Source organism: Brachyistius frenatus, unplaced genomic scaffold, assembly GCF_029030835.1.
Source record: "Brachyistius frenatus isolate BFR_SWC_R1_liver_20210118 unplaced genomic scaffold, ASM2903083v1 Contig_120, whole genome shotgun sequence".
Taxonomy (NCBI): Eukaryota; Metazoa; Chordata; class Actinopteri; family Embiotocidae; genus Brachyistius; species Brachyistius frenatus.
Genome location: NW_027210719.1, coordinates 481,364 through 496,058, shown reverse-complemented (window position 1 = coordinate 496,058; position 14,695 = coordinate 481,364). Strand labels below are relative to the sequence as shown.

The 14,695-nt window shown below is 43.0% G+C and overlaps 1 protein-coding gene across 4 annotated transcripts in view; it reads right to left on the bottom strand.

Moving 5' to 3' along the window:
- Nucleotides 1-817: 817 nt before the first annotated feature.
- gsk3ba (glycogen synthase kinase 3 beta, genome duplicate a) overlaps nt 818-14,695 on the bottom strand; it is a 31,896-nt gene continuing 18,018 nt past the window's right edge. Inside the window, exons 5-12 of one of the 4 annotated variants that reach the window (XM_069713673.1) lie at nt 8,398-8,508; nt 7,787-7,917; nt 7,180-7,286; nt 6,854-6,951; nt 6,649-6,756; nt 5,370-5,556; nt 4,569-4,667; nt 818-4,012 (exon numbers count right to left, since the gene is read on the bottom strand). In XM_069713673.1, the coding sequence (XP_069569774.1) occupies nt 3,942-4,012; nt 4,569-4,667; nt 5,370-5,556; nt 6,649-6,756; nt 6,854-6,951; nt 7,180-7,286; nt 7,787-7,917; nt 8,398-8,508 (912 nt within the window). In that variant the 3' untranslated portion in view covers nt 818-3,941. The remainder of the gene's footprint in view (nt 4,013-4,568; nt 4,668-5,369; nt 5,557-6,648; nt 6,757-6,853; nt 6,952-7,179; nt 7,287-7,786; nt 7,918-8,397; nt 8,509-14,695) is intronic. The other 3 variants (XM_069713674.1, XM_069713675.1, XM_069713677.1) reach the window with 3 other exon arrangements.

The following is a 14,695-nucleotide window of genomic DNA, read 5'->3' as shown; positions in this document are numbered from 1 at the left end:
CAGTAGGGACTATCGACACATACAGTTTCACCATTTCTTTATCATTCAATAATGTATCACCAAATTTAATGGAGATTTGATCAAATAAAGACAATAGGAAACACTACAAAAATCATTTGTTTATTGTGACGCTCCCTCGGGGCCAAATTCCACAAGGTCGTGGGTGGGAGCTCAATGAACACCCCAAAATCCCACCAACTCAACTTTAGGGACATTTTGCAGTTAAACAGTAGACGAAATCGCAGGATTTCTTTGTTGTTTTTGTGCACCTCCGAATAGAGTCCTAAGTTTGGTTAGATTTAATGAAATATGGAGAATAGGTAGCAAAATAAAAATTGTAAATGTCCAAAAGTTTCGTATGGATCCTACGAATCCCCGAAATGATTTTATTCTTTTGAGTAACAATGTGGAAATTATTCACCATAAACTGAAACATTGAATAACTGACTACATGGCGGTGCTAATAATGGTGTTTTTTTTTTTACAGACTAGAGGTAATCCCGAAGTATTATTCTACCAAGTGAAATTTGATATTTTTAAACATTGCAAAAACAAACAAAAAAACATCTCCATTTTCAAGTCATACCGACGGGTCACTATACTTCTTTTCCATTTGTACGAAAACAATACAACGGATCTCTAAAAACAAAGCCATAGCACACTATTCTCAATGGCGTCACGCCACATACTTGAATTTGGTGCATGTCGTCTGAAAGCTGTACGGTATATTACATTGCAAAACTTTACCAAATTTACCAAACTTGTGCCTGGCACCTTCAGTGCAAGCAAACCTGATAACAGAAGACCAAACAGTCAATTTTCTTGATCATTTCCAGGCTATCCTACTCTTTATTTAATGCAAATTACAGTACCAGGGGACTATTCCTCGGAGCACGCAGAGGGAATATTTACAGAGGCGCACATTTAGCATACCTTCACAGAACAAAAGGGGGAAAAAAAAATAAATGAAATAAAAATTTCAGTCACAAACAGAGGCATTCAAGTAGTAGTACTGTTATACAGGATGTTTTTGTAGTATTTTCTTAGATTTTCTTTTCTTTAAACCCAGTTAGCATATTCAACTAGTGTATATGCTAGTATATTATGTGATACTAGTATATATACTTGCTTTTCTTCTTTTTTGGTAACCACTGTGGTGTATTTATTGAACTGGAGTCAGGGGTAGGGTGAAGTGGTCAAACCTTCTGGTGGAGGGTAGCAACACGTTCATGAATGCAAAATTACAGCAAGCAGGAGACAGAAAAAAAAAATTAAAAAAAAGGCTACATGACTCAACCCCTTAGGTGCTACTGAATTCCCCCTCCGCGAATATTCAGACCGGGAGGAGAAACAAGCAAGAGGACAGAGAAACAACAAAATATCCAGAGAGAGGAGAGAGAGTTATTGCCTCTGAGGATGGCTCATCACAACTACGTCATAGTTTGGCTTTGGTAACACAACCAACACTGTGAGTGATACAGAAACTGTATTGTATACATACAGCATGTGAGGCCTTTTTCTTAAACCCCTGCTGTCATCCACAACACCCCACCAACCCACTTCATACCCCAGAGTCTGTGCCAGGACCGTGGTATACATGTGTGTCCAAGATAAAACATCTATTAAAATAAACACTTGTCTACTGTATCTTCAGTTAAGGAAAAATATCCTTACAATAAACAATGTCTGTATATTACAATAAGTGTGCAATGAAGAGGGGGAAGATGCGCGAGTGGAGGAGGACTGAAATCAATTGGAAGAGAGGTTGAGGTTGCATGTGAATGTGTGCGTGTGCGTGTGTGTGTGTGTGTGTGTGTGTGTGTGTGTCTGTGTGTGCGTGTTGCAGGATAGCAGGACATTCAACAGCACCGAAGGGAGAGTCACAACATCGGGTGGAGGTGATGGCGGGGGCAGGGTGAGGGTGGAAACAAGGTGAAGGTGTATGAAAGCAAAGGCACTCCAAACTATAATTACACTATACATGACTAGTTCTTGTTACAATAATACAGCTGTCATCTACTGTACTGTACAGGTAAGATTGAACATATGGCTGGATAAAGCTGATCATCATCATCATCTACAATATCCATGAACAACATCAGTTTTGCCCTGATTCTGTTTTTTTTGTTTGTTTTTTTTTGTTTGTTTTTTAAATCTTTTTTCATTTCTTTCCCCACCTTTTGTCATCTTTGTTTTTGCTCATAAACAGTACATGGGTCTGCATATATACATACCTTGAACACAACATGGAAAAAAATAATCAACATAACAACATAAAAAAAACAACATACAAGTCATACAAGTCAGAATTTTGGTGAGGAGCATTTATACTGTATATACAAATTCAGTTTTTTTTTTCTCTTCTTTTTCTTTTTAATGTCGTGAGTATTTTCTGTAAATAAGACGATTGGACAGACTGTACCGAGTGGCTCTATGTGCTGCAGGTGGAGGAGAGAGGACGCTAGGCTAACACTGGAGTCAAGTGGTCACAACACACGAGACGGCCGGTGGCGTGCCCAAAGACCACCGCCGAGGCTTCTCAAAGAGTCGGGGAAAGAAAAGTGTGTTTGAATTCGCCGCAGGGACAGAGACAGAGACAGAGAGAGACAGAGACAGAGAGAGGGAGGAAGAGAGAGACAGGAGAGCACGGTTGTCATGACGCTGCACTGTCACAGAAACACTGTCACAGACAGTCGGTACAAAGACAGGGACTAGAGCGATGCCCTAAATCCATCTACAGCCTTAATACAGACAACACAAGAGAACAGGGAAGTGGCTGCTGGAATCTAACCACACTCCAGCAAAATACCCCCCCCCCCCCCAAAAGGACCATCTTTTTTTAAATCTATTGTCTTTAGGCAGCAGCAAATATTGCCACTGCTCTGCCAGATATGAGCTCACCATAAATGATTTCTGATCCATTGTAGTTAATATACATATATCTATATATACTTTTTATACATAAGGAAAAGTAATATATAAACTGTGTATGTATGCATGTTCGTTTTGTATTGTATGTATATATTATACAAGCACACAGGACCAGATACACGTCACATCCATCGCACATGGCAATCCAAAAACATCTGCTCAGGAGTACAAAAACAAAAACAACAAAACAAAAGGTCGGGTAAAACAGCTCGCTAACCATTTAAAAACAACCCCAGGCAAAGAAAAAACAACAACCTGTCCAAACATTACCCCCCCCCCCCCAAATTAGACTGCTTCTTTCCACATACATCAGCATCATCATGCATCCATGTGTGTGCGTGTCTGTTTATGAGTGTGTATGTGTGTATACGCGTGCATGAGCCTCATGCCTTGTCTACAGAGGTGACAGGTGAGAGGGCGTGGCGACCCCCAGGTGATCCTACCATACTCAGGCCATGCACTACAGAAGGAACCGAAGGGGGGAGGGGCTGGGGATCGGCCAGAGGACACGGGGGTCAGAGGTCAAAGGGTGCAGAAAAAAAAAATGGAACAGTGTAGGGGAGGCCAGATAGGAAGACGGCTGAGGGGGACAGCTTAGGACTTTTCTACAGATTGTCCTCTTACAAACATTAGCAGGCTAGCGTTGTGTATACATGTAAAGTGTACTTTTATCAATAGTACAATCGGCAACACCTCTGGCCCTGCGCTTCCCTTCCCCGCTGAAAGAGCACGGAGAGATGTCTTTGACGGAGGATGGAGAAGAGTTCAAACAGCTGTATGAGGAGGCCGGTCGGGGATAAACGAGGCAGGTCAGGGACGCTGGGTTTGTGGTCGTGGCGTGGGGCTGTCGGTTAGCTGTTGAACCCGGACCGCTTCAGCATCGCTCCGCCGCTGTCAGGCAGGAGAGCAGGACAGAGCAGAGCTGAGCAGAGCTCACACCCTGGCCAGGGCGATGGAGAGGGCTGCGGGCCGGGGCTGAGAACCGGGGCGGGGCGGGTGGTTGTTTGGGCTCAGGAGGTGGAGTTGGAGGCCGAGGCAGAGGCGGTGGTGGTGCTGGGACCTCGCTCTGTGCTGCTGCCATCTACGGAGGAGAAAAAGAAATGCTCCTTTACGGTCAGGTTTGGAGATTCGGAGATAAAAGGTCCAAAAAGATACACGGTGAGAAAAAGAAAAAAAAAAAAAATGTGTTTGTGCCTTTAAAGCAAAGTAGACTGAAAAATATAGGCTGGGAAAGTAAATTGGTAATCTCCCCCTCCCTCCCTCTCAAGTGCTGCTGTGAGTCCAGCCGTATAAGTAGGGCCCTTAACAGCCAACTGGAGGTACTCGGTGATGGACAGTTACAGGTTGTACTGGGAGGCTTCCAGGTCAAAATGTGCGAAACTGACCCTGTACGTTAGGACGGTCACCTCTGTGGTCAAAGCAACATGAAATGTGTTTAGTGTTCACAGCGCTTCACAATGTGACATCGATGCACATTTCTCCTCAAGTTAAAATCCACTAAACTTCGGGGGATGAAAGTTTTTTGTGTTTTTTTCACGTTAGCAATAATAGCAGCAACAACCAGTGCTTCAAAGTGATAAATATAGAGGTGCGAACCACATGAAACAGGGGCCGGATTGAGGAAGTGTGGCGCTAACCTGTGGTGGCAGAGGTGTTGGTTGGGGTAGAGGCGGCAGCCTGGCTGCGGGCGTGGGCAGGGATGAGTATGGAGGCCAAAGAAGGATTACTAGATAGCTCTGAAAAAGAAAGACCATAAAATTTTATGAAGTCAAGTTGTAACAAAGCTACCTGCGACTCCGGGATAACAGAGTCGGTCAAACATGAATAAACATGAATAATTGTGAAATTGAAGGGAGGAGAGTTGTAAATAGTGGCAGGAAAAAAAAAATTAAGATTAACGTGGAAATATAACAAAAAAAATTGGATATATTAAAGTAGGCTGTACCCGACTCAGAACTTTGCTGTTCAATGTCAAGATTAGATTTTTGGTTCCTTAGCGTACCTGGCGCTAGTAAGAGTCTAGGCCACCAGAGATCAGCACATCCAGGCTTCCTGTGCATCCACCACAACATTTTCAAGTTTGTCACCGATGCGTGGCTTTGGCCTGGTTCTCCCACAGTGCCCCTTCATTACCCCACTCGTCTCTTTCAATGTCTGCGTGTTTTAAACACCAAGATTGATTTGCGCAAGCTATGTGGATAATTTGACGTAAAAGACATTCAATGTAAATGATTAAAATGCAGGGGAATAATTATCCCAAATAAAAAGGCACTCAGAGACTGCCTCCAAGCCCGCACACCTTATCCTTTACAATTGTTATTTTAATAGTTGTTTTAAATTATATTTGCAATGCAAAAATGACACTATAGTTTTTTTGTTGTTTTTCTTTCCTCAAGTACATGCGAGGTGTTTCCGTTTTGGGGGACACCTGTTCGTACCCTGGGTGGTGAAGTTGAAAAGCGAGGGCTTCTCCCTCCCGTTGGGCAGTTTGACGTTGGGGTCGCGCAGCTCATCAAAGAAGGAGTGTGCGCAGGCCTCTAGAGGGGTGAGGCGGGCTGTAGGTGTGTACTCCAGCAGGCGTGAGCACAAGGCAATGGCCTCCGGAGGGGTACGTGGCCGGAACACCTGAAAACCAATGACAGGTAAAGTCAGCAGCGATCATGTCAAGTCCCCTGCGTAGTGTTGTACAAATAACAAGACATTTCAGACTGTTAATATACACACACACAAACACACACACACACACACACACACACTACGAAGTGTTAGCAGATGATAATGATTTTAATAAAAGTTCATGTTAATGTCATCATTCAAATGTATTTTTATGAAATGCTATGAATGAATCAATGAATGTGTTTGATTGCTGTAGCAGTGAACAGCAGTAAGTTAAATGCAGTTGCAGAGAGCGGCCACACGGAGGCGCTTCAGACATCAATCTGATGTCAAGCTAAAAAAAAGAATCAAGTCACCCTCCTGAAAAATTAGTTTTACTGTTCCCACAGTTTAATGTTTGAGCTTCACTGTGCAGAGTTCAAAACTACAAGGCTGCTCAAGGGGGAGATTTCTCCATGCTTAACGAAAATCAAATTTTTGGAGGGGGGTGCCTACGAGCATGATTTGTGACAGCCCAAATCATTTTAAAGCCAATTCTGGTCCAATTCAAGTTACATAAGTATGATGTGGAAACTTGGAGCCTCCGGTGCAGAAAGACTGAGAAGGGACTTTAAAGTGAAGTATGACACTTCTTGTGTCCAGCAGTTAAGCTTTACCAATGAAATGTACTTGGATATTCATAGATTCTGTAATTTTGTGAGAAAAGGTCATTTTATGAAGTTTAAAAAGATAATTGAAGTTGTATTGGTGTAAAAACCATGAGACAATCATCATTGTCTAAAAACACAATAACCTGTGTGTATCAATATATGTCTGAAAGGGATTTTTTTAACGTTTAAGATTTCTAAATAAGAAAGAAAAAAAAAATTAAACCATTCTGAGATTGAGTCTCTAGCCTGGAAACTGAGATGTCCCTTCTCTGCATCAGTTCTACTTGACGGAGTCTAAAAAGCTTAGAGCAAGTCTGAAGCTGCTTTAAGTCTGTTGAATGGAGATGATGAGGTTTGGATGGCTTTGACGTGACAAGCAGGCATGTTAGTGAAACATGGAGGTGGAGATGCTGCTGTGGTGGATCTTAGAGAAGTAAAAGGGCTCCTGTACCTGTTGACTCACCTTAGTCCAAGGGTGCGCCTTGATCTGAGGGAATTTGAACTCGGTGTAGTTTGGGTTCATCTCACGGATCTGCTCTCGGGTCGGGGTGCCGAGAACCTGGAACAAAGACGTGGAACCACGACGTGAGCTGCCATTCACCCGTGTAAGTATTACACATTAATAATTACACCCGGTGGGTCAGCCCAGGCTTTACCTTGATAATTTCAACCAACTGATCCACTCCACTGTCACCGGGGAAGATCGGTTGTCCCAGCAACAGCTCTGCCAGTACGCAACCGGCTGACCAGACATCTAGAAGGAAAAGCAGGTTCACCAAAAGGAAAATGAAGTCACAGGAGCAGACAGGACGTCAAGATAAGCAGCTCACCTTTAACACAGACCTTCTGACAATATTCTGTTCGCTTCTTCATCTTTCATCATTATATAAATCATGAGCAACATAAAATGGCATCTTTTCTGTGCTGAGGTTGAGCATATGAAGGGTTTAAATGGTGATTGTGTCAGCGGGAGTCAGCTTACCTATGCTGGAGGTGTAGTCAGTAGCACCGAAGATGAGCTCAGGGGCCCGATAGTAGCGAGAGCAGATGTAGGACACATTAGGCTCTCCGCGGACCAGCTGCTTAGCACTGCACACAAAATCAACGCATACAACCATTATTATCACCCTCTCCATCCTCCAAAAGAAGGAACATGTGAAAAAGAGAAAACACTACGTGATTAGGATTTACACATGTAAGTACCGAGTGGAATATTAAACTGCTGCCTCCTTTCTTATTCTTTATTTCTTAAGTCAAATAACACATTGAAACCAGTTTAGACGTTGTACAGGTGTGCACTTTTATAAACACACTTGTATAGTGTCCATGTACCTCATCAGAAGTGAACTTTTGAGCCGCTACCAGACGGATCTCTTTATCTGTAGACAAATCCAGGCTGCCCGTTTCCAGTCTCTGCGCTAAGCTAAGCTAACTAGCTGCTGGCATTAGCTTTTCCCCAGTGTTTAAACATGACATCGATCCGAATAGGAAATCTCTGGGTGAAATATGCCAAATTGTTTTATTTGCAAATGTCAAAAATTATTCCTTTAAATGTAAGAAAACAAACGAATATGACAACAGGGTCTCACCTGCCGAAGTCGCAAAGCTTGAGCACGGCCGTCTCTGGATCTAGCAGCAGGTTCTGGGGTTTGATGTCCCGATGGCAGATACCAAACGAATGAATGTAGGCCAGGCTCCTGAACAGCTGGTACATGTACAACTATAGCAGGGAAGGACACACACACACACACACAAAGATTACAACTACAGAAGCAGAGTTTAAGTTGAGGAGCAACCTCTCAAGAATCGGTAGAGTACATGCTGTTCAGCGAGTGTCGAGATGCCAGCGTCACACTCTGTTCCTTCAAACTCCTGAACCTTGTTAACCAGGCCTTGCAGAGATAAAAGGAAACATATTTCTGAAACTGCGTGGCCTCGATCTCGCCTCAGGTTCGATCAGAAACTTCAGTGATGTTGGTGGAAGGTGCACGGAGACATAGAAAAACGGATCCTGTTTCTTTGAGCAAAACACGTTTACATTCAAATGTCTTAAACCACGCAGACCTCGTATTCAACTACTTCTTGCCTCGATGGTTATGGACGGACACACACACACACACACACACACACACACACACACACACACACACACACACACACACACACACACACACACACACTCTCACACAAAGTTATGTACCTTGACATAAACCATGGGCAGAGTTTGTTTGGCTCGGCTGTAGTGTCTGGCCACTCTGTAGACCGTCTCAGGAACGTAGTCCAGAACCAAATTCAGATACACTTCATCTTTCTGTTGGAGAGAAGCAACAACAAGAAAACAAACATCAAACACGGGGACACACAAACAGGTCAGGAAAGACTTGTGAATTTTTTTTTTTTAAAACAAAACTATTATAGTTTGCAATATTAACAAAATGAACAAATGAAATTAAATAAAATCACATTCATCGTCCCCGCACAAGTTAGCTGACTGTTTATGTCAAATTCATATTTTCTGTGGTTTCTCTTCTTAGATCTGATTAATCGTTTCCTGATGACAGAAGCTGCTTTGTGGCTGATGTAAGTGGTTCTTTTTCAAAGTCTAACTGGGAATCAATTGTCTCCCCCCTCCCCCCTCCCTACCCCTCCTACCCCACCCACCCACACCCCCCCATCACTCCCCGAGGGCCAGAAGCACACAGCCATGCGTCATAACGGCCCGCGCTCCAACAGTGGCCACAGACAATGATATCATTTCCTCATTTCCTGGTTGGACGAGGCCAGCGTTGGAGGGCGGGGCTGGTCACGTTCTACTCTGGAGTACGCTGACCCCGAAAGGATGTTGTATGTGAGGGCTCCCCTCCCAGTTATTCTAGGACTTCCTCTTTCCTTTGAGTCTTGGCCGGAGTTCGCCAAAACTATGTCATCCGTGTTTCTTGGGAAACTATTGTTTTGAAACCCACAAATCAAAGCTGCCAATCACACACTTAAAATCACACTAAAATGCAAAAGTTAAAAAAAATAAAAATGTTTTTAGCTACCTGATGGATTCACAGAGAAGATTGCTTACAAAGTCATTCATGCATCCACAGCTTGCTTGCTCGTCCCTGATGGTGTGTTAGGAGGGACAGCAGAGCTCTCTGCATTGATCTCTTTGGCCTGGTTAGGGGATGATGGGATGAATAGATCAGCTGAAAGGTTGCATCCAAGATCAGGGGAGTTTTTGGGCTGTTTTAATCACCACGATCTTTATATTGCTTATATTGTATAAACTACAAGACTGGGAATATTTATATTTTACTTACTGTCAACAAAATACAAGAAAAGACCAAAACCAGCAGTGGTAGTTGATCTCTAAATATTTTTAAGCTTCCCTTGTTAAAACAAATTTCTTCGTAACTTTATAAAAACAAAATGGCAACTGTTGCTTTTACCTAAAACTACCCAAACAAAGTAAACAATGTATTTGAAGGGGACTATTTCCCCGAAAGGATTGATACATATTCGGTGTGGTAGTATTTGTGGTGTAGTGTGATTGACCCAACATAAACTACACCGGCCACGTCTGTTTACCCCGTGATCCAGCTGGATTCACAAGATTACAAAATCCCTCAGAGAATCCTTCTTTAAGTTACGCATTTGTGTTCGGACCACTCGGCGTCCTACGTGGAACTACTGGCAGCTACGGGCACATTTTAGGAGGGACGACAGCGAGAAGCAACTGTCTGCTTGATCTGATTGGTTGAAGTGAGCTTGTGATCGACAGACCGTTCATCCAATCACCTGCTAAGTAATTTTTTTTAAAGCACATGCCCCTTTTTTTTTTTTTTTGAACAGTTTTCAAGGATGTTCTCAGATGTTTCTGTGTAATAAACCGTAGTTGTTGTACAATAGATGAAACGTAAGCTATATCAGGCGCTGGCACACAGTAAATACTTGTTAGTGGGATCACCTCATTTTGGGTTTCGGTCAATTCATTTACCTGCAAAAAAACAATGTGTTTGCATTCAATAGTAGCATCCTACTGATTATATGACACTTCCTTCAGTCATTGTCAACTCAAACGTCTGATAGATCGTAAAACACCTGTGAGGACGTCATTTTGGTCTTTCAGGAGACTTCCCTCGGGTATAAGTTCTGTTTAGTGGCTTGTAATTCTGTGATAAACTGGACTTCGGTGCACGCCACGTGCCAAATGTATCTGCCGTCACCAGCCTAGTGGCTGCCAATGGACCTACAAGAAAATGATACCCCCCTCACCCAACCATTGTGTGTCCCTACACTGGTAACGGGTAACCAGGGGTGTGAGGAACACAATCGCCACCCTGGCTTGCAGGGTCTGTAATGTGTTTTGTGGTCACTACCTTTTTGAGATGACAGCCCCCCCCTGAGATGACTGCTCTCTCACACTCAAGATGATTAGACACATATACGCCGAGTGTGTGAAACACGGGGCCTAAAGGACAGGGAGACAGACGCTGGGTCGCTGGTACAGCTGACTGTGAGAAGCATTTCCCAGACAACTCTTCAGCAACGACAGCATCATTTTACACACTGGCATCCCTTTCACTCCTCAGCACTCCTTCTCTGTGTGTCTCTCTCCTCTACCCGTGCATGTGTGCAGTCATCCCGGCAAAGCTCTCCCATTGATAACGTTTGTGACGGCTGGAGAGCCTGTTCCGCCTCCTGCTAGCGCCACCGAAGCTATATTTAGCCTAGCAACAGCGATGACTCACTTCCTGCCTCACTACAAAGCCACTTCCTTGGCTTCTTCCCAGAAGGTTAGCCAGGCAGGGATCTGATTGGCTCCTTGTTCACTCCCAGCTAAATAATTCAGACTCGAATTTGGTGAGAAAAACGTCTGCACTTGAACAACTATCTGAGCCATCTACAAACAAGAATCACCACGTCTCATTGTAGAACAGAATCTGTGCGGTATGTAAAATACGGTGAACGTGGCCTTCGTCACATTCATATTTGGCAGATTACATAAGCCAACACTTATGAAGCATATGCAAATCCATATGATACATACACAACAGTTGGTGCTAATCAGTTTGTGAAATCAAAGCAGACAAACTGAACACGGAGGACGAGGAGGTAGAGAGCCATACGGGGAGTGAATCCTCAATTTTGCCACACAAGAATGAAGACACTTGGAACATGGCCCTATGTATCTAAGAATAAATCAGTAAATATGTACAGAAGCAACAGACAGACACGTAACACACACTGCCATAAACTCTCACTGTTTCTTAACAAATCCATTGCCAACGCTACAAACTCACAAGACCCAAATCATTACCCAGAAACAACGTTGTTCAATTACAGCCTTTCATTAACATCTGTGTGTGTTTGGAATAGCTTCCTGTATGTAGGGTTTAACCACAGAGCCACACTGAGATAGTCACAGCCAGATGAACCCACTAGGTGGCCCAGGGAAAAGCTGTTCCCCCTCACTCTCTGTGCATTGTGTTGATACTCGGTCATCATCCAAAGGCGTAGGTTGGGTCTAAATATCGGTACAGATGTGACAGCCCACCCTCTACCTCACCTGAAACCCTGAAGTTCCAGCTGCTTCTCCTTCAACCTGCCCTACAGCATCTTCACTTATATTTGGACTTTTTCATTTGCAATAAAATTATGCATTATATATACAAACATCAGGTTAAACTAATGGACTTACTTATTATTGAGGGAAGTCAATATCATCTTTTGAAACCAACTTTTTTTTGATGTGAGATATTTTAATATGTTGACGTTCAAAGGTTATATTTAATGAACAGCCTAACTTAAATGCTGATGCTTCTATAATTAGGACCTCACCTGAAACCCCGAAGATGCACCTATTGGCTCACCAGCCTGCTGAACTTCTCTACCCTGTACTTGTGTTTCCTGCATATAAAATAATTCATAATTGGATTTCTTTATGTGAAATTCAACCCATAATTTGGTAATTCCACCAATTACACGTTAACACCTGCTAGCAAACTGACTGAAAGCTTATCAACCACAGAAGCCTAAGTTTAGCTGGTTAGTTACAGCTGGAAAACATTGTTAACTAACCTCAGTTGACAGGATTCTTCACAGTAGATTGGCTGGTGACATTAGGTAGCTGGCAGGTTTTCATTTTAAATCAAATGGCTACTGGCGAGTAAATTCTACAAAGTATAAAACAATATGTTGGGACAAAATTACATGTGCAATTTGTAGTGCAGGTAATAGAGGAAAGGGAGCAAATCACCTGAAATAGTAAATTATGGTATGAACTAACAGCCCTGATAATTGATCAGCTCTCGCTTTTCCATGTCTGGCGGTAAGTATAATATTTACATTTGACTTGAACCTTCAGATAGTCAATTTCCTGCCAGCCAATCAAATGCCAGCAGGGCTCAACTGGTGGTCTTGGAGTGCAGCCTCTTTGAGGGCACATCGTTGTAAATCTAATATGACATCACTCAAATGACTTTGCGAATGTGTTTGCTTGAATATCTGGAGGGTAAATTCTGCCCTCCCAGTCCACATAACAAAATATTTTTTCCATCTGCAACCTAAAAATACATGAAAACCCAAATGCGGAAGTGAAATTGTTCTTGAAAAGCTTTTAAAGGCACAAATAAGTAAAATAATATAGTCATTAAGAACTGCCCGGACTGTACCTATTGCCACTCCAGCTAATTTACCAAATCAACTAAGTGGGCAAGTGACCCTCCAGGGGCCCAAAAAGCTCCAGGTTCAGTGTTTTTTTTACACATAAATTAATCAACTGAAAGTGTTTATAGTTTTATGCAACACTAAGGTACCACATTAACAAAGATTATAGCAGCAGTATCACCTCACCTGTGTTTAAGAGCATGAAAAAAAACCAAGTCATTTTACACTGCATTCACAGGTTGCATAAATACATTTATATTTATATGTATAATAAAATGTCCAAATAATCACTAACACTAACAGAAACACGCCTGCAGCTTCAACATGCTCCTGTGGATGTTGTCACGATGTTTGTTTGTACATCAGTTAATCATAGTATTGACAGACGTTGTGAGCATTCGTGTGTAAATAGATGTGATTTTAAAGGCTAAATGTCTCACATGCACTCTCATTGTGACTTCGCAAAGAGGTGAAAGTCAAGCGACTATTTGCTTAGCTGCCTACGCTGTTTGTACCGGTGACCCTCTGTTTAAACACCGCATTATACAATTGGTTAAAGGGTAAAAGCAAAAAGCACACTGTGTGCGTTAGGCACGCCACATGCCAGCAGTTACATAAGACTACCTGTGCACATGCTCAGAGCTTCAGTAGCAACAGTCCTCGACCTTCTCACAGCTGCACCCAGCATGAACCTTCACTTCACTTCCTCCACACACCTGAACTCACCTCATCTTATTTAACGAAACATCTTCGTCAATGTGTTGTTGTTGTTGTTGTTTTGTTTCTTAAACTATCTGTCATCTATCGATCAACCTGTCTGAAACTCTCCATCCATTCATTAACCTCTGACTTCACCTTTCGCCTACTTGCCGAGCTGTGGTAAATCCCCACACCGCAAACATGATGGAAGTCTCCATAATTAGCCGAGTGATACAGGGAAGGGGAGAAGAAATGAATACATGAAAGGGGACACAGCAGGCGGGGGGCGGGGGTGGGGGGGGGTTGGAGGGGGGAGGGGGATTGAAAAAGGTGTACAAATTAAAGAAATAGGATACACTTATACACAAAACATGTGGATTATCGAGAAAAAAAAACTAAAAAAAGATGCGAGTGTAAAAAAGTGAACTTGGAAAAGGTGTCTGCAACAAGTCACCACTGCTGCGTGTCAGCATACCAAGAATAAGCCGTGATTCCCAGAGGTCGATGGGCACATGGCACGAGGCGAGGGGGGGATCGGAGTGGAGCTCGCAGCACGGAGGGGATGGCTTGGGTGAGGCTATAATTAACTGTTTCATGGGTATAGTCCCGGCAGCATGTGTGCCAAGTCCATGTGGGTCTATATTTGACACACAGACCTCTGCCTGTTTGTCAGATAGTTCAATGACATAGTGCAGCCTTGTAGTCTCCAGCTCCTCCAACGGTTGACTGGGACAGACAGCGAGGCAGACTGGGGGACTTTCCTTTCACGGTGTACTGTATGTACTGTTGTATTTTCAAAGACTAGACCGGAGGCAGAAAACATGATGAGAGGTGATTCGGCTTACAGGCACAGACAGTTATAAAGTCAACACGGAAAACAAAAAAAGTGGGAAAAAAAGAAATTCCCAACTACAAAAGATTGACCGTAACCGGGAGAAATTGGAATTATTTTACTACTCCGACTGAAGCCACGTGCACAGTCATTTAATCACGTAGAAAGTCCAGTGATACTTAAAGTGCCCTTGAGGATGAAAAATAGGAAGTCAAAGAAGTGTTCTGCACGTAATTTTAGGCCGAGCGAGGAGGGAAGAGGAAGTCAATAGAGCACCATCAGTTATTCCAGAAATAATAGCAAAAAAAAAAGG